General features: G+C 41.4%; 1 protein-coding gene across 21 annotated transcripts in view; it reads right to left on the bottom strand.

The window, feature by feature from the left end:
- Window positions 1-25650, bottom strand: part of MACF1 (microtubule actin crosslinking factor 1) — a 340165-nt gene that overhangs the window by 200648 nt on the left and 113867 nt on the right. For 20 of the 21 annotated variants that reach the window (XM_044237864.1, XM_044237868.1, XM_044237866.1 and 17 more), the window contains exon 2: window positions 11335-11396. In XM_044237864.1, coding sequence (XP_044093799.1) covers window positions 11335-11396 — 62 coding nt within the window. Of the gene's footprint in view, window positions 1-11334; window positions 11397-24490; window positions 24576-25650 lie in introns of those variants that run through there. The other variant, XM_044237872.1, reaches the window with a different exon arrangement.

Here is a 25650-nt window from a genome sequence, read left to right as displayed (position 1 = left end):
GGGTGGTTTTCCTTGTGAAAAAAAATTTTTTCCAATTTTATAAATGAAAATATGGGAAAACAGATCTAACTTTGGGAAAATATGTGGTTAATGTCAAACACCACGCTGAATGCTGTGCACATGATCTCCTCTCTTTGCCATTGATAAGGTAGGTAATACTCCTATTTTACACATGAAGCAACAAGGCACAGAGGTTAAGTAATTTGCCCAAGGTCACAAGTGGAAAAACAGGCCTCAGTTTGGGCTTTCTCTGAATTTAGTCTTTGTCATTAACTGCTATGTTTTATAATCAGCCATAATCTCATTTTATTTATTTAATCCAAACAAGTTCCCCATGAAGTTTATTCAGTGCCCTGAAGGAACTGAGGAAACTGAGGCTTTGAGAAGTTAAGGTCACATAACTGCAGGAAGTGGCAATAGGTGTTCTGGTTTGTTCCAAGTCCAATGACAACTTCACTGAGTGACACAATGCAGAATCAGTGGCAAGTGGCAAATATAAGGAAGCAGATTCATTTTCAACATAAGTTGTTCTTTAGACAACAATAAAAAGGGCTACTTTCAGAAGTAGTGGCTTTTTTCAAGCATAGACCAGGATACTAGGATTTCACATTTGAATGAAAAACTGTATAGTCGCCATTTCCAGTTATAATATTCTAGCATTCCAAACAGAATGGGAGTCAGAAAAGATCATGGCTATGGGGTGCCTGACTGGCTCAGTGGGTAGAGCATGTGACTTTGATCTTGGGGTCGTGGGTTACAGCCCCACAGTGAGTGTAGAGATTACATTGGGTGGGGGAAGATAAAGGCTGGAATTAGCTGGTGAGGCTTCCTGGAAGAGAAAGAACTGGAAAGACTGGGGGATTGGGGGGAGGCGCATTAACATTATATTTATTTACTTATTTATTTTAGAGAGACAGAGAGAGAGAGAGAGTGAGCACGCCTGGGGGAGGGGCAGAGGGAAAGGAAGAGACTCTCAAGCAGACTCTGTGCTGAAGGATTAGAAAATGTTCAGACAGAAAGAAGATGGTAAAAATCACAGAAGACAAGGTACAGAGGTGGAAATATGAGGGTATGAGGTGGAAATGTGAGGGAAGGTATGAGCGTTTGTCCTTTGTGAATAAAGGATTAAGACGGTGATAGGTAGATTACCCAGTTGGAGAAAATGGTTCACGATGAATTGGGTAACAGCTTTCAAAAACTGAGGGAATATTTCTTTAATTTTTGTGCTATTCACAATATGAACATAGATATAACATATTTTTATTTTAACTAGCAATATTAACATTTCCTCCACCACTTTAAGTCTTAGACAAAGTAACACATCTAGCTCAGACTTGTAGCATTTGTTGATTTCTGTAGTTTAAATACTCCCACCACAATAAATAAATAAATAAATACTCCCACCACGACCAATTTCCAACCACTAATATAATATCACTAACTGCAATGTTGGAAAGAAATGTACAACAGCACACCATTATATACTTTTCCGTCAGACATAATTAACATAATTAATGTCAGGAGTGTAGATAATATTAACAAGTAGTAAAATAATTATGAGGTGATGTGTTTTGAGTATTTATTATCTTTATTTTAGAAATAATTTATTTAATTGTAAGTTTATATAATTTAATTTTTCATAATGGCTGTGCTTAGCAACCAGCTCACAAAATTCGTATTCAGCTCTTGTGAGCCCATGTAAGCTGGCTCCAAGATTTCAAGACTTCTCCCACAAACGGGTCTAAGGTTTCAAAACCACAGTGCACCACTAACAGAACCAAGCAGGTCATGAGGGTTGGGAAGAAAGTGGTTTGAAAAATTCAATATTGTTTTTTTTTTTTTTAATTTAAAAAATTTTAAGATTTTATCCTTAAGCAATCTCCACACCCAACATGGGGCTCAAACCTACAACCCCAATCAAGAGCTGTACATTCCACCGACTGAGCCAACCAGTGCCCTGAGAAGTTCGATTTTTTTTTTTAAAGATTTTATTTATTTATTTGACAGAGGTCACAAGTAGGCAGACAGGCAGACAGAGAGAGAGAGAGAGAGAGGAGGAAGCAGGCTCTCCACTGAGCAGAGAGCCCGATGCGGGGCTTGATCCCAGGACCACAACCTGCGGAAGGCAGAGGCTTTCACTCACTGAGCCACCCAGGTACCCCCCAAAAGTTCGATTTTAAATATGCTGAATTTTAAAAAGCAGCAAAGGAGCTACAAATGGTAATGTTCTAGAAGCAGCTGAAAATACCAGAATTCAATTTGGGTCAGCTGAGAACTTAAGTTTAGAAGTCATATGCATAGAGGTGCTAGCTAGCTAAAGACGTGGGAAATGTTGGCCTTTCTGGGTTAGGGGCAAGAAAGAAGAGCAGAGTGCTGAGGACTAAGCCTGTGGGAATAGCCAAAATTGGAAGGCAGGAGATGGAAAAGCAATCAACAAAGCATAGGGGGTGGAAAAGGGCAGGGAAAGAGGTAGGAAAACAAAACAAGAAATGATAATCAAGGAGAGAGGGGATGGATGATCACCAGTATCAAATGCTCTAGGACAAGCATGAAGAAGACCAAGATAGGTCTTAACAAATACTGGTGTTTTTTGTGTGAGACTCACTTTCTAGAGAGTGGTATAATAGAAATCAGATTATAAATGAATTGCAGAGAATTTATTAAATACTTTGTATTAAGTTATAAAGAGAAGGGACAACAATGAGGGACTTATTTTTTTTTTTTGATAGATAAGATCTGAGCATAGGGCATTCAAATCAGGAATGGGCACTGAATAATTATTTAAATAAATTATAATGGGAATGAGGACCAAGTGAGATCATATTATCAACAGGACACTAAATACTATAGAGTACTGAAAAGAAAAAGAGGTACTTTGAAATATAAAGTTAATTTCACAATGAGGACTCAACATCTCCTTCTAAAAATTCCAATCATGTTTTACACCTGTGAACAGCAAAATTCAACCACCTTACAAGAAACTTAGCTGAGACTAATTTATTATGTCTCTCAGTCTTTCTCTCATTATAATGACTAAATAAATATGAAAAACTAAAAAGACAGGTAATGGGGAAGGGAGGGGTGCATTTTTTCCCTGGAGAATTTTTAGTAACAGAGAACAATGGTTAATTTCTGAAGCATACTGGACGCAGCTCTGCCTGGAGCAGGATCAAGTACCAACTGACACTTACTAGTGCTTCTGTGTCAGAAAATGTTCAGATACAGAGATGGGATTTGGAGGGCTCAATTCATATCCCAAGATCACACAGTGAGTAAATGGCCAGGCCAATAAAATCCAGGTCTGCCCCATTCCAAAATCTTTACCTCTACTGTAGACACTAAGCTGCCTCCAAAATTTTCCACAAATCTCTTAAGGAAAAGAAAAAAAGCGGGGGTGGGGGGTATCTAATAGTTAACACTGCTGTATGATATATATGAAATCCTAATAGTTGTCATCAGAAGGAAAAAAATACTTTTTCTTTTTCTGCTTTCCCTTTTTATCGTATTCATATGACACAATAGATGCTAACTAAACTTATTGCTAATCATTTCATAATATATGTAACCCAAACCAATGCACTGTACACATTACACTCATACAGTGATGTATGTCATTTCTGTCTCAGTAAGACTAGAAAAGGGAAAGGAAAGGAAAGATAAGAAAAAATCCAGTGAGCCAAGCATCAGATGTTTTAGAGGTAGCCAGGCAAAACTAAGACTGCTCAAGAATCATCAATATGTATGTTTCTCTCCAACAAATACCCATGCTATTCTGTCAAGAAAAAGATGAGTCAACCACTTCAACTACCCGGGTCTTTGCCTGTTTGCACTCCCTCTGAAAATCACTGTCAACATTAGTGAATGTCTCGAAAGAATATATGTAAATGGCTAATAAACCCAGGAAAAGATGCTCAATATCATTAGCCATGTGAAAAATGTAAATCAAAACCACAGAAGATACAGCTCCCCACCCAACAGGAGGACTATAAGCAAAAAGACAGATTATAACTGTTGACAAGGATGTAGAGCAGCTGGAACCTTCATACATTGCTGGTAGAGATGTAAAATGGTACAGCTGCTTTGAAAAACAGTCTGACAGTTCCTCAAAAGGCTGAACACAAGTGATCATACAACCCAGTGACTCCACTCCCAGGTGTATACCCACGAGAGCAGAAAATATACGTTCAGGAAAAAAATGTGTACCTGAATGAATCTTTGTAGCGTTTCTTATTCATAATAGCCAAAAGGTGAAAATAACCCAAATGTCTATCAAATTGATAAATGGATAAACAAAATGTGGGACATCCATACAATGGAATATTACTTGGCAATTAAATACTGATACATGCTATCATGTGGATGAACTCTGAAAACTCTATACTAAGTAAAAGAAGCCAGTTACAAAGAAAAGGATCACATAGTGTATGATTCCATTTATAAAGGATGTCTAGAATGGGCAAATCTATAGAATCAGAAAGTAGATTAGTGGTTGGGGCTGGGGGAAGGTATGTGGGGGTTGGCAGGATGACTGAAAGGTACAGGGTTTCCTTTGGGGTGATGAAATATTCTAGAATAGATTATGGTGATGGCTGCACAACTCTGAATATACTGTAAGTCACTGAACTGTCTTTATTTAAATAGATGAGTTGTAGGATATGTGAATTAAATCTCAAAAAAGCTATTTTTTCAAAAATTAACAAATGAGGGGTGCCTGGGTGGCTCAGTGGGCTAAAGCCTCTGCCTTCAGCTCAGAACCTGGGATCGAGCCCCGCATTGGGACCTCTGCTCAGCAGAGAGCCTGCTTCCTCCTCTCTCTCTGCCTGCCTCTCTGCCTACTTGGGATCTCTATCTGTCAAATAAATAAATAAAATCTTTTAAAAAATAAATAGATAGATAGATAGATAGATAGATAAATACATGAAAAAAAAATAGCAAATGACTAAATTTTGAGGGATCAAGTCCACCCAGGCCAGTCCTCCTCAATTCTTGTGCATTAATAAGCCAAGGAAAGCTCTGCTTTCCCAGTTCTTTAAAGATTAACTTGGAAGTTATGGGCCCCTGGCTGGCTCAATCAGTAGAGCATGCAACTCTTCATCTTGAGGTCGTGAGTTCAAGCCCCATGTTGGACGCAGAGCTTACTGAAAATAAATAAATAAATAAATAAAAGAGTAATGTGAGGTTATAGAAAAACAAACAGCTTCCCCCAGCTTCTGAGTGGTTTTAGCGAAAGGAATAAATTAAGTACTTGGAATTTAAGTACTTGGAATCAGAATCTAGCCCAAAGAGACAGTTGGAAGATGAGAAAGCATTGCCTGGAGAAGGTAAGTAGCCTGTGTGAGATCATGGAGCTGGGAAGTGTCCCGTCACCATCTCCTGACTCCAAGTTCAGTGTTCTTTCCCTTCACAAGGCTTCCATGATGCCAGAAGGGTAGAAAGGACATATTAAGGGGACCTCCTCTCCTCCAAAAAGAAACAAGGACTGCCACTTGGTATTCTTTGACACTTGTAGCAAACCTCGTCAAGAAAAGCTTTCCTCTAAAACTTAAAAAGAAACACAAGCAGCTCTAGGTCCTTGACCCAAACTATATTGAAGAGCAATAAACAGGTTAGAGGAGAAAGTTTTAAAGAGAAGAATATGTTGTTTATTCTCATCTACATTTATAAAAGGTACAGAGTAAGTGAGAATGAGCCTAGTAACTTTAAATGGATTTCTGAATTTGTAGATTTCTAAACTGTAAGAGGGGAATTCCATATTGATTCAATGGCTAAATTTATTCTCAAGGAAAAGCCTAAGTGCTAATGCTAAAAATACTAATGCTTAAAATTGTTTAAAAAGTGGAAATGTTAATGCTAAAAAACAGAGTGCAGTTGTCCCAGACTTTTTGCCTGTGAAAAAATGATGCTCAAATGCAGGGAATCAGTAGAAGCTGGAAACTTATTGGGATGAGCAGAGGTACTCTTTGCCGTTAAGAATTCTATTGTCTCTCTGTTTGGAGAATTCCTTAAGTTGAAACTAAGAGTGAGTGACACCTGCCACACCTGACTCACAAAGGGTCTCTGAAGATGAGGATGATTCTAGAATCCACAAAGGGTAGCTTTCCATAACAGGCAGGTGAGGGTGCTTAGGTGCAGGGAATAGAAAATCCAGTCCAAAGGTAGGCCCAAAACTTTCAGTAGGGGTTGAGAGGTGTCTAGAGTGAAATCAGGTCCTGAAAACTCAGATCCAGGCACGGGAACCACCACCACAACAAAGGCAATGCTCCTCCCCTCTGGGTCTAAACAGCACTACTCTGTCAATCCTTAAATGAAAATCCACTGCCAGTCTCCTTCTGACCTTTCACACAGAGGCCAATAAGCAAAGGCGTGTGAAAGTCCATGCAGTGCTAAGGGTGAGCTATCTCACGGCTATGGCAGAACAGTGGTGCCCAGGATCACTACAGCTACCTACCAATTCATGTCCAACTAGGGAGCCTCACACAGAAAAGCTGAGAAGGTCTGGAGTAAAAATTCGGAGTTGGAAAACTTTTGCTGGTATACCTGGAATTCTTAACTGAAATTCCAGGAAGACCAGTAGCTTCTAGATTGCTAGACTAAATACTGGCCTCTCCTTTCTACCTATACCTTCTGAAGTCAACAAGAATTGATCAGAGAAAGCATTTCTCCTCCTTAGGGACTCAAGTGCTCAGTTCTCTCATCCCTTCTGGGAGTTCTCTCTGAGGGCATAAACTTTATCAGCTACCAGGACCTAGGGACATGATATAAATAATTTAAATAAAACCTCATTTAAAAACTAGATTTTTGGGGGTGCCTGGCTGGCTTAGTAGTAGAGCATGCCAAGCTTGATCTTGTGGTTGTGAGTTCAAGCCCCACACAGAACCAAACTAAAAAAAAAATTTTTTAAGTAATAAAACTCTAGATTTCTCTCTCTTTTTTTTTTTTTACATTTTAAAATAATTTCTACACCCAACATGGGGCTCAAACCCACAACCCTAAGAATGAGAGTCACAAGTTCCACTGACTGAGCCAGCCAGGTGCCCCTCTAGATTTCTCTTTCTGACTGTTCTAGCATATGTCCAGAACACTTCAGTTTGTAGGCTTGTGTTCTAAATTAGGTTATTTATATATTACAGATGTCAGTGGTCTTAAAAGAAACCTCTTTTAAGATTGGACCAACAATGTTCTTGACTAATAAAGAGGAATTAATTTGCTAAGCCACAACAAACTATTTCCCACAGAGACAGCTGAGGATCCAAGAGATCCCAGGTCAACTAAATCCAGAGCTTGAGAGGCTTGTTGCTTTGATCTCATATCCATCTACTTGCCAATGGCCACATTAATCTGGGTGTACTTGGGGAGCACAGCAAGGGATGCCTGGATTACAAAAAAACAAATCTCAGTCCCTATTTCTCAGTCCAAAGTTCAAAGACTGCCAGCATGGAGCAATGATTCTGATTAGCCGTGAATCCCTCTCTCTGAAATATCCCAAGATGAGAAAATGCCGGCACAACTCTAGGGCTGAGGGTCTGAGAAGAGAGGAAAAATAGCCAGGGACTGAAGTAAAGCTCTGGCTGGCCTCCAATTTCTAACAATGCTCTGTTGTGTTCATCTCGTTTCTCCCTCCCTTGGCCTCCTGTCATCAGGCAGCACTGAGGGAGAAATCCAACCAGCAATAGCAGAGAGCCAGGGCATTTGTGTTCAACTACAAAGTTAAGGAGACCAGCCCAACTCAGGATAAATTCAAATCTTCCAATTGTTGGAGATGAGGCACGAAAGAGTAAGTTCAGGGCATTTTTAGAAGAAAGAACAAGTAATTTTAATCATAATACTCATGAGTGGTCCCTAGCTCCCTCCTTCACTGGCCGTATGATCTTGGGAAAGTCACTTTACCCCTTCAAATTCTCACTTTCCTTAGCTGGGAAAACTGAGAGAGTAAAATACCTTTACTGCCTTCAGAGTTATCATAAGAATCAAGCCAGATAAGAATGTGCTCTGTAAGCTATAAAACACTATTGAAATATTATTTGCTCACGGCAACAAATCCTGGGTATTTCTCCTATCTGTGGTGCAGTATATGGTAGAGGAAGTAGTACAATACAGTCTGAGCCCTCGGCGAGCATGCTGATAGGGGAGGCAACGCGTGAACATACAAGGCATCACTCCAAAGTGGTGTGGAAGAGAGACAGAGTTGAGATTAATTTAGTCTGAGGACCAGAAGTCAGATTCCCAGGAAGGTGATATCGGACGTGGGCCTTGAAGGGTAAGTGGGTGATAGCCAGGCAGAGGAGATTGGGACGTACATTCTAGGGAGCAAGAGATGAATACGCAAAAAGGTGTGAAAGCACGCAGTGTTTAGGGAGCAGTGACTTATCTCATGTGGGCCCAGCACAGGCTACATAGAAGACAATGCCTGCAAATGAAGCCGGGGGGCTTGGAACCAGGTTGTCAAGGACTCTGCATCATGACAGAGTTCTGTGTCATCAAACTGGAAGCAAATGGTACATCTTGAAGGAATTAGAGGGAAATAGCCATTTTCTCTTGCTGTCTCTCTTCCCTTCTCTTTATCCTGACACTAACTTTATCCTGACACAGTATCTGCCTTCAAGCTAAAATCAACAGAAAAATACAGAACGTATACAAGTGCTATAACAGAAGTACATAAGGAATATGGTAAGGGCATAAGAAAAGGGTAGTCAATCCCATATGGAAGATTCAGGAAAGTATTTATTGAGGTCAAGTTCAATTGGGGTTACATAGGCAGAACACAGATTGGAGAAGGCTCCACACAGAGGGAGCAGCATGAGCAAGGATACAGCTGTAAAATAGCATGCACATGGCTCTTAGCATGGCACATGGTTCACCAAGTGCCTAAGATAAAAGGGGAATTCGATGCTATGAGCCTGGAAAGGCAGGCAGAAGCCAGGCCATTACTGCAGACATTAAGAGCACAGGTTCTATACTTTAGGTTGTCTGAATTCTAAAATTTCAGTTTTGCCTCTTTCTAGTAGCGTGACCCTGAAGAAGTTAAGTTCTCTAAAGTTCATTGCCCTCATTGATAAAATGGGAAAATTCAAAGAGTCACAGAATAAGTTCACTGAGCAATAAAGAAGCTAATCCATGTTGAGGACTTAGTCCAGAATGTCAGCTTTATGGTAAGCACTCAATAAACTATTACTACTATTTGTGGTATCAGTATTACTACAGAAAACCCTACTAGGACCTATTACAGTGATCAAGGCAAGCTGAAAAGGCCCTGGACTAGAGCAGAGGTCATGGGGATTGAGGAGAAAAGTCAGGTACAAGCATCTTTCTGAGCTAGAAGTGACTGATTGGAACTGATGACAAGGGAGATGATAGGCAGCCTGAAAATAGTTCTAGATTCCTAATTTGGATAGCTAAGTACATGAATGAAAATATTTAGCAATTTGTGGTGTGTTGAATATGGATATGTCTGGGTGACATCTAGATGAAAGTGTCTAGTACACTGTCTTTGGCTTAGGAAAGAACACAGGAAATGGCTCTATCATTATGTCCATATCCAGATCTTGTATTTTGAAAACTGCCCTCACCAGAAGCCCCCATTAAACAGTGGCCCTCAGGAGCCAAACTGATTTATGTAACCATCTCCCTAGCCATAGATTACTGAGCTACAGATGGACACCGGACCCATGGAAGAAAAGAACATCCCAGCCGATCAGATCTTCTGTGTTTTGTGTCTACAGAATTCTGTAGCCACAAGTTACATCACCATTTGAGAGACAGCCACCACACAAGCAATGGCAGAAGCAATGAATGTAGGAGACATACAGAAAGAAATAAAAATGAGAAAACACAAGGCCTCAATAAAAACAGAGAGTAGCTGCCTGATAATGCTTAGTTTTCATAATAAAACCTTGCTCCATCCAGACACCAGATTCTAGGAGATCATACTTTTTCTGCTTGTGCTTCCTTGTGTTCCACACTACAAATGATCCCTGTGACTAACACAAGACTACCAAAGAAGAGTAGAGAACAAAACAAGAAAATGGGTAAGGTTAGGACCCTGGGAACACCAACATGGAGGAGTCAGAGAAAGAAAAAGGCATTCACAGGACGCGTGGGTGGCTCAGCTGGTTAAGTGTCTGCCTTTGGCTCAGGTCATGATTCCAGGGTCCTGGCATCGAGTCCCACATTGGGCTCCCTGCTCCTTTGGGAGCCTACTTTTCCCTCAGCTTCTGCCTCTGTCTCTCATGAATGAACAGATAAAATCTTGAAAGAGAGAAAGAAAGGAAGAAAGAAAGCAAACAAGCAAGCAAGAGGAAAGAGGTAATTCAGGAAAAATCAGTGTTCAGAAGTCAACATAAGAGAGGGTTTTAAGGGATATTAAGTTAGTCAGCAGTATCAGATACTGTAGAGAAACCAAATAAGAGGAAGATAAAACTAGGCTACTGGACATGGCAATTAAGAAGTCACTGGCGGGGACGCCTGGGTGGCTCAGTTGGTTGGACGACTGCCTTCGGCTCAGGGCGTGATCCTGGAGTCCCGGGATCGAGTCCCACATCGGGCTCCCAGCTCCATGGGGAGTCTGCTTCTCCCTCTGACCTTCTCCTCGCTCATGCTCTCTCTCACTGTCTCTCTCTCTCAAATAAATAAATAAAATCTTTAAAAAAAAAAAAAAGAAGTCACTGGTGACCTTTCCCAGAGCAGTAATCAATATAACTCAAAATTATGTAAAGTATTTGAGTAATTATGATATACTATTCAAAAATGTTATTTTCAAATCTGGACTGCCATATTAGTCATACTGCTTATCCTTAGGTGGGCTTTTAACATGTCTCTGCCTTGGTTTCTCCTCTACTTAAAGACAATAAAATCTTCCCCCAACCCTAGCCGTTCTGGAAGTGTTCTGAGTTTTACACTGCATGATGTTTACAGTGTAAATACACATGTAAAAATAGCTTAAACCAAACATTTAAGATTTGTGCACTTAAAGATAAAGAACAAAAGCCACTCTGCCCCATCTTTACACAGTAATCAGATCTAGAAATGAAAATAAAGAAGGGAGCTTATAAAATAATTTGTAAAGCTGGAACAAAGTATTCTTTGAATCCAGGAATCACCCCCTGGTACCCTCAACCTTCATGTTCTGAGGTAATGGCATTTCTTACTATCCTCTCCAAGAAACTGATCAGTACAAGTTTCCACACGGTTATGACTATGTTAGTTATTTTTAAAAAGTCACATGTGTATCTGCATCAAGCACATGACAAGCAATCTGAACTCTCTGAGAGAAGGACTGACAGATCCAGCTTAGGTGCAGCCAGAGGTGCTGGGGCAGCAGCTACCAAGGAGTCCTACCTTCATCAGGTGCTTGTTGACCCACTTGGTGAATGTCTTCTTCTGAACACGGTCCCGTTCATCTGTAAAGCAAACACAGAGAAGGCATTGGCTTAGCACGGCCCGGATAAGTTCCCCTACCCCTGCTTCATCCACAGCCCAGCTTCTCTGTGGACCGTGGAGACAGTTTCCACACACCCGTGTTGCTGGGAAAATTTGGCCTGTCTGAACTTCCTCTTCTGTCCTGACCATCTTGCCACTTTATAGATTAGACAGAATCATAAGCCTCAAAAACCATGCCATGGCAAAGTCTCTTTAGCTTCATAATCTGGAGAGTGGATGAGTCTCTACTTCCCCCAAAGCAACCTCCAAAAAGCCAAAGTTGTGAACACCACCCGCAGAAGAGGTTGAGGGGACTTGGCATTTGGGCCACTCATACTACGGAGGTTCCATCATCTCCCTCTTCACTTATGGTTCTGTCAGAGCAGTGCTCTGCTCCCCGACCCTCTCCTGCTCCGTTCCGGTTTCTACCCCTAGCTCCCATTTCCGCAGCAGCCATTACCAACCAGGCAACCCCAGAAAGCTGCTCAGTTTAACCCACTGCACACCTGCCCCAGCTCTTCCTTCTCGTAAGTCCTACAGAGCCACTTCTTTGTAGGCATACTCTCCATTCTCAGTTTTGTGCATCCCATTCACAAAAACATGACTGCCAATACTTGGGAATCACTATTCCAAAGGCCTGATCCTGCAGAGGACTCCCTTTCTCCCACATCTGCCAATTCCCAGAGCACTTCCAGACCAATGATCCATCAGCCCTGCTCCTTTTCTTCTATTTGAAGCCTATGCCACCCCCCTAATTATCTTGCTCAAATCATGCTCACTGTCATCGACCACTCCCTGGTGCCTGCCCTCCTCCACATGGCAAATCTACCTTAACCTCCCAACAACTTAGTTCACATTTACTATCTCCACACGCATCCTCTGGCATCATCCACAACTGACTTCATCTCCGGTTCATATCCAGCCACCACACTGTCACGCATTCCTGCTTCAAACACAGTCATCCTAATCATTCCCAAGCTTTATCACTCCATTCTTATTTTATCCCTTTTATTAAAAGCATCTAAGCTTATCCTGGTCTGCGCTAGACATCCCAGTTAAGCAATTAAAGCTGCCATCACTAATCCCCCAGGAGCTGTCACCTGCCTAACCTTCCACCACTAAGTTCACCATGACAATCTGGGAACCTGAATTACCACCACTGCTCAACTCTTCCATTTTTTTCTCCATGTCAGGGAGCATTTCAGAAGAAAGTGGCAGAATCAAATAACTCTGGTTCACTAGTAATCTTCACAAACATCATTGAGGTCTTCCCTCCCTACTGCCCAGTCACTCCCCTCTGACTGACTGCCTAGTAAGAGCTGCACAGCTGCTGTTCAAACAATGCTGACTCTCTCCACTTCCAGTACTACCTACTCACATTTCTGAGTTCATAGACATTCAGTGCTACCTCATCCCTGTCTTTGCTCTTAATTTCACATCCTTCTTTTTAGCCTTAAATCTTTTCCTGCTTTGCAAGGAACAGTGCTCTTTTGCTACTATATAGTACTATATAGTGCTCTCTTGCTACTTTATAACTCTAATTTAGGAATTAGAGTTAGTTATCTAGTCTTGTTCCCTGCTGAAACATGATTCCCTTCAACAACAAAGAATCATCTGTTTAGGGTTGAAAGGTCTGCCCAAATCCTGCACAATTCTATAATATTCCTGATACTTAAAACTTAATAGAGAATTCACTACTCCTAAGGCAATATATCAGTTTAATAGTTCTATAAATATGACATCATTTGCTTCCTTATAAATTCTCCCTACTGGCTCTCATTTGGAACTGTTAGAATTTTTTTTTTAAGTGTAGGCTACCTTGCACATTTTTTTTTTTAAAGATGTATTTACTTGAGAGAGAGAGAGTGGGGTGAGGGGCAGAGGGAGAAGCAGACTTCCCGCTGCGCAGGGAGCCCGATTTGGGGCTGAAGCCCTATGCAGGCCTGATCCCAGAACTCTGGGATCATGACCCCATGAGTGACTCCACGAGCCACCGCAGAGCCCCAGGCTACCTTTCACCTAGTAGAGCCCTGCAAGTATTCAAAGCCAGGATTTTTATTAGATTTGAGCACTGTCATCCCACCATATTTTGAGATTTTTAGATGCTGATTCAATTATCCAACATCTTCATTATCCTTTCCAAGCCTGTGTCATCTACAGACTGAATGAGAATCAGCTTACAACTGCAGTCTCATCTACATCACTGACACTGCTCACACTATTTTCTCTTCACGGCATGCCACTCTCTCTCTCTCTACAAGTAGTACTTACTCCTTTTTTAAAAGATTTTATTTATTTATTTGAGCATAGTCCCTGACGTGGAGCCTGATCCCACGACCCCAAGATCATGACTTGAGCCAAAATTAGGAGTTGGATGCCCGACCAACTGAACCATCCAGGCACCCCAAATACTGTTTACTTTTTAAAATCTAGCTCATTCATTCATTCATTTCTTCTTTGAATACATCTATTTTTTTTTTAAGATTTTTTTTATTTATCTGACAGATAGAGATCACAAATAGCCAGAGAGGCAGGGAGAGAGATATGGAGAAGCAGGCTCCCTGCTGAGCAAAGAGCCTGATGCGGGGCGCGATCCCAGGACCCTGAGATCATGACCTGAGACAAAGGCAGAGGTTTAACCCATGGAGCCACCCAGGCACCCCTGAATACATCTTTATTAAGGACCTACATGTTTGGAAGAGCCTGTGTTTGACTCTGATGATAGATACCAAAGTCACTCCCCACCCAGCTCATGGTTTCCCTTGCTCTCTCTCAAATAAATAAATAAAATATTTAAAAAGAAAAAATAGATACCAAAGTCACAGTCTCTATCTTTAAAAGAGATGACAGTTGAGGCACCTGACTGGCTTAGTTGATGGAACACACAATTCCTAATCTTGGGGTCATGCATTCAAGTCCCATGTTGGATGTGGAGACTACTTTATAAAAAAATAATAAAATAAAATAGATGACAGTCTAGCAGAGAAAAGAAATAACTTCAGTGCAGTTTGATACATGCTATAAACAGAGCTAAGCACAGAGTGCTCAAGAACAGAAGAAAAATGGTTAAGCTACCTGAACAGGAGAGGGACACATGGGCAGTTAGTCAAAGTTTCCAGAGCAGTAAGTCTAACGAAACCTTAAGAGATGAGAAGTTAGTGAAGAATTAAAGGGAAGGGACAAAGCTACTACATGCAAATTTCACCTAATGCAAATTCATGGAGACAATCAGGCGCTTATGTTCAGAGAAGTGCACAGAATCAAGGATGGTTGAAAGACAGGATGTGTATTAGGTAGTGGAGAGACTTAAAACTAGATAGGATGCCATGGGCCAAATCATGACCTTTCTTTCTTTCTTTTTTTTTTTTTTTAAAGATTTTATTTATTTGACAGACAGAGATCACAAGTAGGCAGAGAGGCAGGCAGAGAGAGAGAGGAGGAAGCAGGCTCCCTGCAGAGCAGAGAGCCCGATGTGGGGCTCGATCCCAGGACCCTGGGATCATGACCCGAGCTGAAGGCAGAGGCTTTAACCCACTGAGCCACCCAGGCGCCCCGATCATGACCTTTCTTATAAGCTAGTAAGTCCAAACTTTACCACTAAGAAATTGGTAGGAAAAGCTAAGAAAAAGCTTTGAAAAATTTTAAATAAGAGAAAACATGATCAGATGTGTGCTTGAGAAAAATTACTTTGGCAGCCTCTCCTGACAACTCCAGGTCTCAACAGTCTCTTTGTCCTACAAATTTTTATGGCACTTCCCATGCTAATCACTCAATCAGCACTTATATAATAATATGGAGTCCTCAACTTTTAATATGCTTATTCTTACATCACCAATAAGATCACTAACTCCTAAGGAAAGAGATTATGCTTTACTTTTTGTATCTCCCAATGCTGCTAACAGCTACAGCTCTTCAGGATATGACCTAAAACAAAAACAAAAACTTTTTTTTTCTTTTTTTTTTAAAGATTTTATTTATTTATTTGACAGAGACAGATCACAAGTAGGCAGAGAGGCAGGCAGAGAGAGAGAGGAGGAAGCAGGCTCCCTGCTGAGCAGAGAGCCCGATGCGGGACTCGATCCCAGGACCCTGAGATCATGACCTGAGCCGAAGGCAGCGGCTTAACCTACTGAGCCACCCAGGCGCCCAAAAACAAAAACTTTCTTGAGTGGTCAATATATGATTAGAAGACTGGCTAATGAAACACACAGAATGAAATCAGAGCTGAATTCCCCTATGGAGAAAACAGTCCAGTATGTAAAAAACCCCAGCACCCCAGTAAGTGTCACCTGTGTGCCGAAACATGCAGCCACAATGTGAAAACAAAATTAAAGCCAACTAAAAGCTGTGCCCCTCTACATTTCACCACTACCAAACCCATTCTGCCTCACTACATTAGTACCTTCATAACCAAGAATGACCATTGCCAGTTTTACAAAAGTCTCACTCTAGAGACACAAGTTTTCCTAGCTATTTTTCTTTTCAGAATTTTTTATTATAAAAGTTAAATGTGTTTACCATGACAGGTTAAATAAGAGACGGAAAACAAAAAGTTAACAAATTTCCTTTTAAACTAACCAACATTTTAAAGAAGGAGCAGGAGGTACCAGGTGGCTCAGTCGGTTAAGCATCTGACTCTTGATCTCAGTTCAGGTCTTGATCTCAGGGTCGTGAGTTCAAGCTCTGTGTTGGGGAGATATATATACATGTATGTATATGTTTATATATGTATAAGTATGTATGTATATGTGTATATATATAAATACACATGTATATGTATGTATATGTATATATAAAGAAAAGGTGAATTCATGGGATTTCTTTTCACTCTACTGCCTGCTTTATTTTAGACCTGAAGATGCAACGGGCACAATGGACACTCCATCTTACTATGTTTCCAGTAACTAAAAAACAGACTTCTAATACAACAGCAAGAGGTCCAAGTATCTATTCTGAGCATAACTACTAATGGCAACATGATTACAAGCACTTCTCAAGACCAGGTAGCCTGCCCTAGAGCTGAGCTGTAAGTTCCTTAGAAAAGGGTTTTTATGGAACAACTGTGCCCCCAAAGCTAAAGAATCCTTTTTCAGGATCCTTCGTCCCAGACCCATCAAGTATATGCAAGTTCTTTCCTGATTTAAGCATTAAGACAAGAGGATAAAGGGGCGCCTGGGTGGCTCAGTGGGTTAAAGCCTCTGCCTTCGGCTCAGGTCATGATCCTGGTGTCCTGGGATGGAGCCCCACATCAGGCTCTCTGCAAACCAGGGAGCCTGCTTCCCTTCCTCTCTCTCTGCCTGCCTCTCTGCCTGCTTGTGATCTCTGTCTGTCAAATAAATAAATAAAAATCTTAAAAAAAAAAAAAAAGACAAGCAGATAGAAATTGCAGTGCTGGGGTTTAAGATCATAATATTTTAGCAAAGAAATTCATTACAAAAGCCAAAGAGCAACTTTTAACTATTAAACTTTCAGAATGCTCCAAACAGCTCAGACTTCCAAACTTTTTAAAAAGTTTTAGGTTTGGCTCCCTACACATAAATCCCTAATTTAATTCCAGGCCCAGCAAAGATCTTTCTACCTAACTAACACTGGAGGTAGAGTTTTCAAAGAGATCCCAGTCAATTTTTAAAAGGCCATATTCTTTGATGCTTCTTATAAACTTGGCCCTACAAAAGGCTATGAACTGCCAAAAAAGAACCCAACTGCCCACTGGGAAATTCTAAGATTGAACATACTGAGACACCAATGAATAATGGGGGAGGGTTACTTAATTAGAAGGATTTAATACCTGTTTCCAACTTTTATTAAGACCATTACAGTCCATTAAGCAACCACTATGTACCCTAATTTTCTCTGTATTAGATTCACCTGCAGATATGTTCTTTGGTAACTTAGGCAAGTCCTTCCACCTAGAATCTGGATCCCACCTCTTCCCTTCTTTTGGGAACCTTAATCCAACAATTATTCCCTAGTTTGTATATCTTTAACTTCTCTCTTTCCTTTCTTCTTGGCTTCCTTAACAAGTATGATAACAATGCTGTCTCCATTTCCTCACCTCCCAAACTAAGATACCATCCTTTTCAATGCTGCCAGCAATCTTCCTACCAAAACTGATCTTGTTATTGTCTGCCTTAAAATCCTTCAGTGACTCCTTACCCTCCTATTAATATTAATAGTTAACATTTACTGAATACCTGCTTATGTGCTACATGACTTACATACATCATTTCTAATGCTCAACAACCCTGAAAGCTAGACATTATTTAATTGGAAAGATAAAGCACAGAGAGGTTAAGTAATCTGTCTGGGGTGACAAGGTAGGTCAAGAAGCTAAATTTGAACTCAGCTCCATTGGATTCCAAAGCCTGATGCCTCCATTCAGGATAATATTATAACTTTTTACCTTGGCATCTAAGACCCATTATGATGTGATGCCTGCCTGCCACTCATCCTTCTCTACCCTTTCATAAAAATTCTAACTTTCAGCCTTGCTGAATATTCTTGCCCTTGTCTGTCTACTCCTTGCTCTGTATTCAACTCAACCATCGCTTCCTCCAGGAGCTTTTCCTATCCCTTACACACACTGGTTTAGGTGATCTTTCTCTTGTGCTCATTGCAAGGTATTATTGTTTACTTGTCTATCTGCCCTACTCTACTAGGAGCAATTTGAGAATGGGCCTAGAGTTGGAATTAAAGCCTCCATTTGAGGTGCAAAGTTCTGTGTTCTAATCCAACATAGTCGGTAACACAATCCCAGTGCATTATAAATCATTATAATCAAAAGCAAATAAAAGAAGAACTTCTGCTTGTTTCCCTTAGGGCCACAGAAAAATCACAAATGGTTCAAGAAGCCCAATGGGGCACCTGGCTGGCTCAGTCGGTAAGCGTTTGCCTTTGGTTCAGGTCACGATCTCAGGGTCCTGGGGTCAAGTCCCAGGTCATCAGGCTCCCAGTTCAGCAGGGAGTCTGCATCTCTCTCTCCCTCTGCCCCTCCCTCTACTGATGTGCTTGGGCTTCCTCTCTCTCTCTCATAAATAAATAAAATCTAAAAAAAAAAAAAAAAAAGAGGAGGAGGAGGAGAAGAAGAAAAAGCCCAAGAAGCACCAACCTCCTGGAAATTTAAAAATGAGATATGTGAGCTGACAGAGAAGACAAATAGAATAGGCCTGTTCCTTGAAATTTGCAACCTAGTGGCAAGCACCAATATATAAATAATTAACAATAATATCAAGCAAATAACACACCAGATACAAGCTACATAAAATGATGTTGATAACCACAGTTGATTAATTCTGACAGAAGGGTAGGAGAAGAGTTCATGGAAGGCATGGCATGGTGTTTGCACCAAACCTTGGATAACAATTAGGATTTGAGCAGCATGAAAAGGAGTTAAGGAATTCAAAACTGAAAAAGAAGTATGAGCAGCAATTCAGAGAAATGTAAGTATACAGGATGTGTTTCAGGGAGTAGCATAGCTATGCACAGCATACACTTAGCAATTAAATGAAAAAGGAGTCTTATAAGGTCACATGAGGTTAAATCACTGCAAAAAACTAGAGGAGCATCTACTTAATTCAGTAAATAAAATGACACCACGAGACTTTTAAAAGATTTACTTATTTGAGAAAGACAGAGAGAACATAAGCAAGGCAAGGGATAGAGGGAGATGGATACAAAGTCTCAAGCAGACTGCACCAAGTATGGAGCCGGACACAAGGCTCCATCTCATGACCCTGAGATCACAACCTGAGCCGAAAACAAGACTGGACACTTAACCAACTGTACTACCCAGGCGCCCTAAGATTTTTTTTTTTTTTAAGATTTTATGTATTTATTTGACAGAGAGAGAAACCGCGAAGAGAGGGAACACAAGCAGGGGAAGTGGGAGAGCGAGAAGCCAGCTTCCCACCAAGCAGGGAGCCCAATGCGGGGCTTGATTGCAGGACCCTGGGATCATGACCTGAGCCAAAAGGCAGATGCTTAACGACTGAGCCACCCCCACCCCAAGATTTTTTGAAGCAGAAGGTGTTTTGAAGAGATAAATCTGGCATTGGACCGAAGGCCAGTCTGCAGCAGAGAGACACTAAGGGGTACAAGAACCAGCTAGAGGTCTACTATGACAAACCAAGAAAGAAATCTAGGAGTAAGAACTAGAGCAGAGACAGTAAGGATATAAAGAGGGCAGGCAGATCCATAAGATAATGTAGAAGCAGAAACAATAGCTCTTAAATATTGACTAGATGCGTTAAGAAGGAAAGGGAAGGTTCAAAATAATTCTATTGTTTCTAGTCAATAAATGTTGGTCACCGGGGCGCCTGGGTGGCTCTAAGCCTCTGCCTTCTGCTCAGGCCTTGATCCCAAGGTCCCACATCGGGCTCTCTGCTCAGTGGGAAGCCTGCTTCTCACTCTCTCTCTGCCTGACTCTCTGCCTACTCGTGATCTCTCTTTGTCAAATAAATAAATAAAATCTTAAAAAAATATAAATATATAAATGTTAGTTACCTAATGTTTCCAGCAACTGGAAGGAGTATTATCATAAGATTAGGAAACTAGGAGGTATAGATTGGGTGTTGGGTAGGTTGAGTTAAGTAGAAGAAAAATGAGGTGTTAGCAGACCTTCTTGCTGGCAGTTGGAATGTTAGGTCTAGAGTTCAGAAGAGCAGGCAGAATTGAGGCTACAGATTTGAAGCTAACAGTTGACAGGTGTGGCTGTGGGAAGTACACCAGACAGCCTATCTCAACTTATCTTCCAAAATCACCACTTTGCCCGTATCATCCCTCTACTCAAAAATCCTTTACTGGCTCCCAGAAGACCAAGTCCAGGTCCTTTGTTTCCATAGTCTGTTATAACCCTTTGAAATTAAATTCTGGTTTTTATTCCCTGTGTGTTAGGTAGTTGAAGGAAATAAATATCTGGCCTCTGACCTGAAGAAATTTATAATCTACTCTTCCAACTTTATCTTTGGGCTCTCCCCAGCATGACTCACCTGGGTCATTCTGATATCATTGTTTCGAAACATAACTTGCAAATTCTTGTCTCTGTTGTCCCTACCAGAATATCTCCCTCATTTTGGGTTATCTAAGTTAGAGACTCCTTAGAGGGTCCAGCTGAAGTCCCGCTTCTCCCTTTACATCTTTCCACCTATGCCAGCCACTTCTAGATGCCTGCAGGTGCCTGTGTTTATTCACTTTACTTGACACGAAGCATATAAAACCTATTGTTACATACCTCTCTGTGTAAATCCTATTTATCTTCAGCTCTTTAGAGTCAAGACCATGTTTTAAATTTCCTTAAAAAAACCAACATTTGGGGTGGCTCAGTTGTTAAGCATCTCCCTTAGGCTCAGGTCATGATCCCAGGGTCCTGGGACTGAGCCATACATCGGGCTCTCTGCTTGGCGGGAAGCCTCCTTCTCCCTCTCCCATTCCCCCTGCTTGTGTTCCCTCTCTTGCTATGTCTCTCTCTGTCAGATAAATACATAAATAAATAAATCTCTTTTTTTAAACCAACATTTAAGAAAATAATGGGTACTCAAGAATACTCATTCATTTAACAAATATATACTGAAAGCCCATTATGCACCAACGTTGTATCTACAAGGACACTTTAAGATGGTATTTTCAAAGTCAGACTAAGTATTCCCAAATGATAATTAAAAGGCTGCTTTTCAGTAAGGAGCAGGGATTTCCATTCAGATGTCCCAACTACAGTTACAGCTTTCCTAAATTCTTCTTGTCACATCTGGACCCAGAAGACTTTGCACTACTTCATGTAAGCTCAAAGAAAAGAGGCTGAAGAAACAGACCCATACAGAAGACAAACTGATGGCTGCCAGAGGGGAGAGGGGGAGGGGTATGGGCAAAATGGGCAAAGAGGAATGCGAGATACAGGCTTCTATTTACTTCCATGAGTAAGTCATGGGAATCAAAGGTACAGCACAGGCAATATAGTCAATAATATTGTAATAGCATATGGTGACAGATGGTAGATACATTTGTGGTGAGACAGAATGTATAAACTTATTGAATCATACATCCAAATCTAACATTATATGTCAACTATACTTCAAGAAGGAAGAAAGGGAGGGAGGAAGGGGGGGAAAAGACAGATACATAGACAGAGATCAAGCAATTAACTGTGCTTACCAAAAATATACAATGGCACCAAAATTATAAATGATTCCTATCCTCAAACATATATAAGTCAATTCTGGGAGATAAGACAGACCTAGATAGCGTGTTTACTCTGCGTCAGGCACTGTGCAAGGCCTGTTTCATTTAGTATTCGACTCAGTCCTCACAATCTACCAAGCACACACTATTTATTCTTATTTTTATAGTTCAAATTGAGGCTCAAAAGGCTTATTAATAATTTGCCCAAAGTCACACAGTTAGCTAGTAGCACAATTGCGGTTCAAATCCAAGTCTGTGATGGACTTTTAATCAATCACCAACACTTGAAATTATTAGAAAGCAACACAATATCGTCCTGAGTAATGACAGGAAGAAGGGAGGTGAAAACTGTAACTGTAACAGGGGTTCATGACAGGCATCTATCACCAAGGGTTGGTGGGCTTAGAATGTCTCAGTGAACACTGAGAAATGGGAGTTTAGGGAGGTGATAATTCTATAAATTTCAATGCAGAATTAAAGTTTTATGCTATTTCTCAGGCAAACTGGAACTTTATTAATGATAATTCTTTGCTCTACTGGGAATCCGAGAGTAAACAACAGAAGTTAGATAAAGAAATAAGCCAGGAGTAAGCATGGTGGTGAGAGAAATGAGCCATAGAGATGGAGGGAGAGGCATACAAGGCAAAGGGAAGAGGGGGGGGAAACTCAATAGTTTCTTCAATATTCATTAGATTATCAGAAAAGCTAAATCACAGATACAAAGAGATTAAAGGTTTAAGAATCCTCAAAATATCATCTGAAAGATGTAGAAATCCAAGCCCTAAGAAGCCCTCTTAAGTGGGATAAAGTGACACAGGGGCACAATTAGGTCTATAACTTGGGATTTGCTGGCCTCTAGTCTACAATGCTTACCTTACAGAACACTCAGCTCCCCTCTTTGAATCTGAGTTTCATCTACAATTTTGGAGTTTGGACTAGGTCAATGGTTCCCAAATACCAGTCTGTGAACCAGTCATATCAAAATCACCTGCAGAGCTTACACTGGGCTAAGGGCTTGAAGATCATGTACTCCTCATAATGACTCTGAGTTAGGTCTATTTAAACCCCCTTTTTATTATTTATTTATTTTTAAAAAACACCTTGTTTTTCTTTTTTTTTTTTAAAGATTTTATTTATTTATTTGACAGACAGAGATCACAAGTAGGCAGAGAGGCAGGCAGAGAGAGAGGAGGAAGCAGGCTCCCCACTGAGCAGAGAGCCCGATGCGGGGCTCGATCCCAGGACCCTGAGATCATGACCCAAGCTGAAGGCAGAGGCTTTAACCCACTGAGCCACCCAGGTGCTCCTAAACCCCCTTTTTAAAAATGAGGAAACCAAGGCATAGAAAGATCAAGCAATTCCCCTAGCTCATCTAGCCATTTAGTTATAGGGCTGGAGCCCCAAGCAGACAGATGATGCCGGAGCCCATTAGGCCACCCTCCCTTGGGGGATTAAACAGGGTATGATGAGAGAGAATGTTTTTGCCCCCAAACTTTCAGTAAAGATTCTAAACCTCCTTAAACTTCTCTGTTGGTTAGAGAAAAGGGGCCCTTTTTTCTCCAAGCACTTTCAGATGCAGAAGTTTCTCTTCTCTAGATCTCAGGAAGGAAATCTCAATGATACCAGAAAGATAGAAGGCTAGACTTGCAGGTATGGCAACAACAGATGAAACCCACCCCTCCATGTGCCCCAAACATTACTATAATACCACCTTTGTTTCTCACAAAGCACTTAAATATCTGGCAGCACTGGCCTAGAGGTCAGGAGACAGAATCATAACTGTAGCTCTCCTACACCCCTTCTGAGATTTCTTCTGCTCTCTCCCCTTGATAAAATAGCTGGCTATTTCAATTTCAGTGAAAAATCTGCCTATTTGGGTCACAATTTTGTTCTGCTTTAGAGATTCAAGAAAATAATATCAAAAGTTATTTTGATTATCAAAGTTGATGATCAAGCCAGGAGTTTCCAAACCAGTAAGTGTTCCAAAATAAATTAGAAAACCTAACATAAAGCTGTCAACCTTTTCCTTTGCTAAGGAGGGATAATCTAAAACCAAACTACTACCTAAGAAAAATTCTTTCATAAAATAAAGGACATTTTAACACCAGAAAAGTGGGAAGGACAATCACAGTAAAGGACAGGTCTTGAAATGAGTTTCCTTTTATGAAAGGCACACTACTTTCTCCTTACCTTTTTTATTTTACCAAGAACAGACGAACTGACATCTCATTCCAGCACCAGTCTGTGCACCCTGCAGTTTGGAAGCCAAAGAAATCAGGGGCCAAAAAGCCTGGGCCACTTGCTCAAGGTCACAGAACATGATTTAAATGAACTCTTGTCCTTTATCCAGGGAAACCTAAGCCACAGCCTACACAACACTCCTCCTAGCCTGCAATTCTTCTTTAGGTCCCCCGTCCCGTCCCAGGTCCCGTCCTCAGACCATCCTGGAGCCCTCTTTCCTCCTCATAGCTGGCAGAAGAGAACAAGTGAAAGAGGAAACCCAGGCCATGACTCCTCCCTCCCAACCCCCCCATCCAGTCCGCTCAGAGGTGGACTCCGTAACCAACCAACTTCTGCTAAAAATACACCCTGGACTCTCAGAACTATGCAACATAACTTAAAAGTGGTTTCCTGATACAGGCAAAAAGAAGCATGAGCATGAATTCAGCCTCTATAAAAAAGTCCCACACCCAAAGCTCAGGCTCTTAACTGCCAGTCACTACAAGCTTAAGAAGTTCCCCAGGAAGTAGGGCACCCGTGTATTCCCCAGCACATTTTAACAAGCACAAAGGCTGTAACACCTCCAAGACTTCAAAACCCATATACTCCTATGAGTCAATGACAACAGGAGCTATTTGGGATCCACAGGCCCAGACAAGGAAAAAAAACTTCACATACTAACCCATACAGCACATGCGGCAAACCAGGTGGGCGTTGAACTCGTGTTCATCTTGGTAACTAGGCCACATGGTACTCTTGTGTCTGCTGACCCCACCCAAAAGGAGGGTATTCCAAAGAATGTCCAGCTAGTGACTCGTGCACCTTCTGCAGCTCCTCAAAAAAGGCTTCGAGGTAAACAGAGATAGATAGCCAAAGGGCTATGCGATGAGCAGAGAGAGACAGCAGAAGTACAGAGTCGTGGCTCCACCCACCACTTCCTAATGACCTCCTCCTCCCCTTGAGGTCAGAGAGGAAGCTCCTCCCTAGGGCACTTCCAAAAACTGGGGTTCAGGTCTTAAGGCAAAAAGCATCCTTTTCAAAAGTGCCCGCAGCTTAGTGTTTTCAGACGGACAGCAGCATACAGAGGTGGGAGCTTCATTGTGAAAAAGTGCAGCCAAGTTATTGAGTAAGCCTGAGCAGGTAGAAAGAGGCTGGTCTTTGAGTTACCCACCATTTGCAGAGCAGAAGCTTGTGACCTGGTGAATCTTAGACAGTTGCAGAAGAGCTGGTAAGGTAGAACGGCTTACTGCCAAGTCAAGAACAGTACATCCATTGCCCAATAAACTGCTCCTCTCGCAGGCCTCTTCTCAGGCAGAAGTACATGTGAAGTGTTAACCAACTGAGAATGGCCCCCAATGGCAGATACTATAATGGAGTAAATCCCATACACTGTCTACTGCCAAGAGTTTCCCAGATTCTAAACGGAGCTCCATTCCCCCACATTTACAGCTGCCCAAAGGCAAGAGTCACAGTCTCTCTGCAACGATTCCACCTACTTGACTGGTTAGCCCAGCCCCAGCCAGCCTCTCAGGTAGATTAGCAGGGCAGATTTCATCAAAAATATTGTTTGCTTGTTGCTCCATTCTGTCCCCTCATCCAGCCAGGAATATCATCCCAAATCCCCACCTCTTCCCAGACCCTCCCACCCTGTCTTTACAGTCCCAGCACTTAACTCAGCGGTGCCAGAGATCCCTTTATCCATCAGTTGGGGGCTGCTTGCTTGTTTGTCCAACTCGTTTTCTGAGTCTGGCTAATTGTACCAGACACTGGAATGTTGAAGGAACACAATGAAGGGCTTTTTCATTCGGATGGCCCAGCCCATCTATTGCTTCTTCACACTTC

Source organism: Neovison vison, chromosome 2, assembly GCF_020171115.1.
Source record: "Neovison vison isolate M4711 chromosome 2, ASM_NN_V1, whole genome shotgun sequence".
Taxonomy (NCBI): Eukaryota; Metazoa; Chordata; class Mammalia; order Carnivora; family Mustelidae; genus Neogale; species Neogale vison.
Note: the sequence above shows the minus strand (reverse complement) of the source record. Positions and strands in the feature narration are given on the sequence as shown.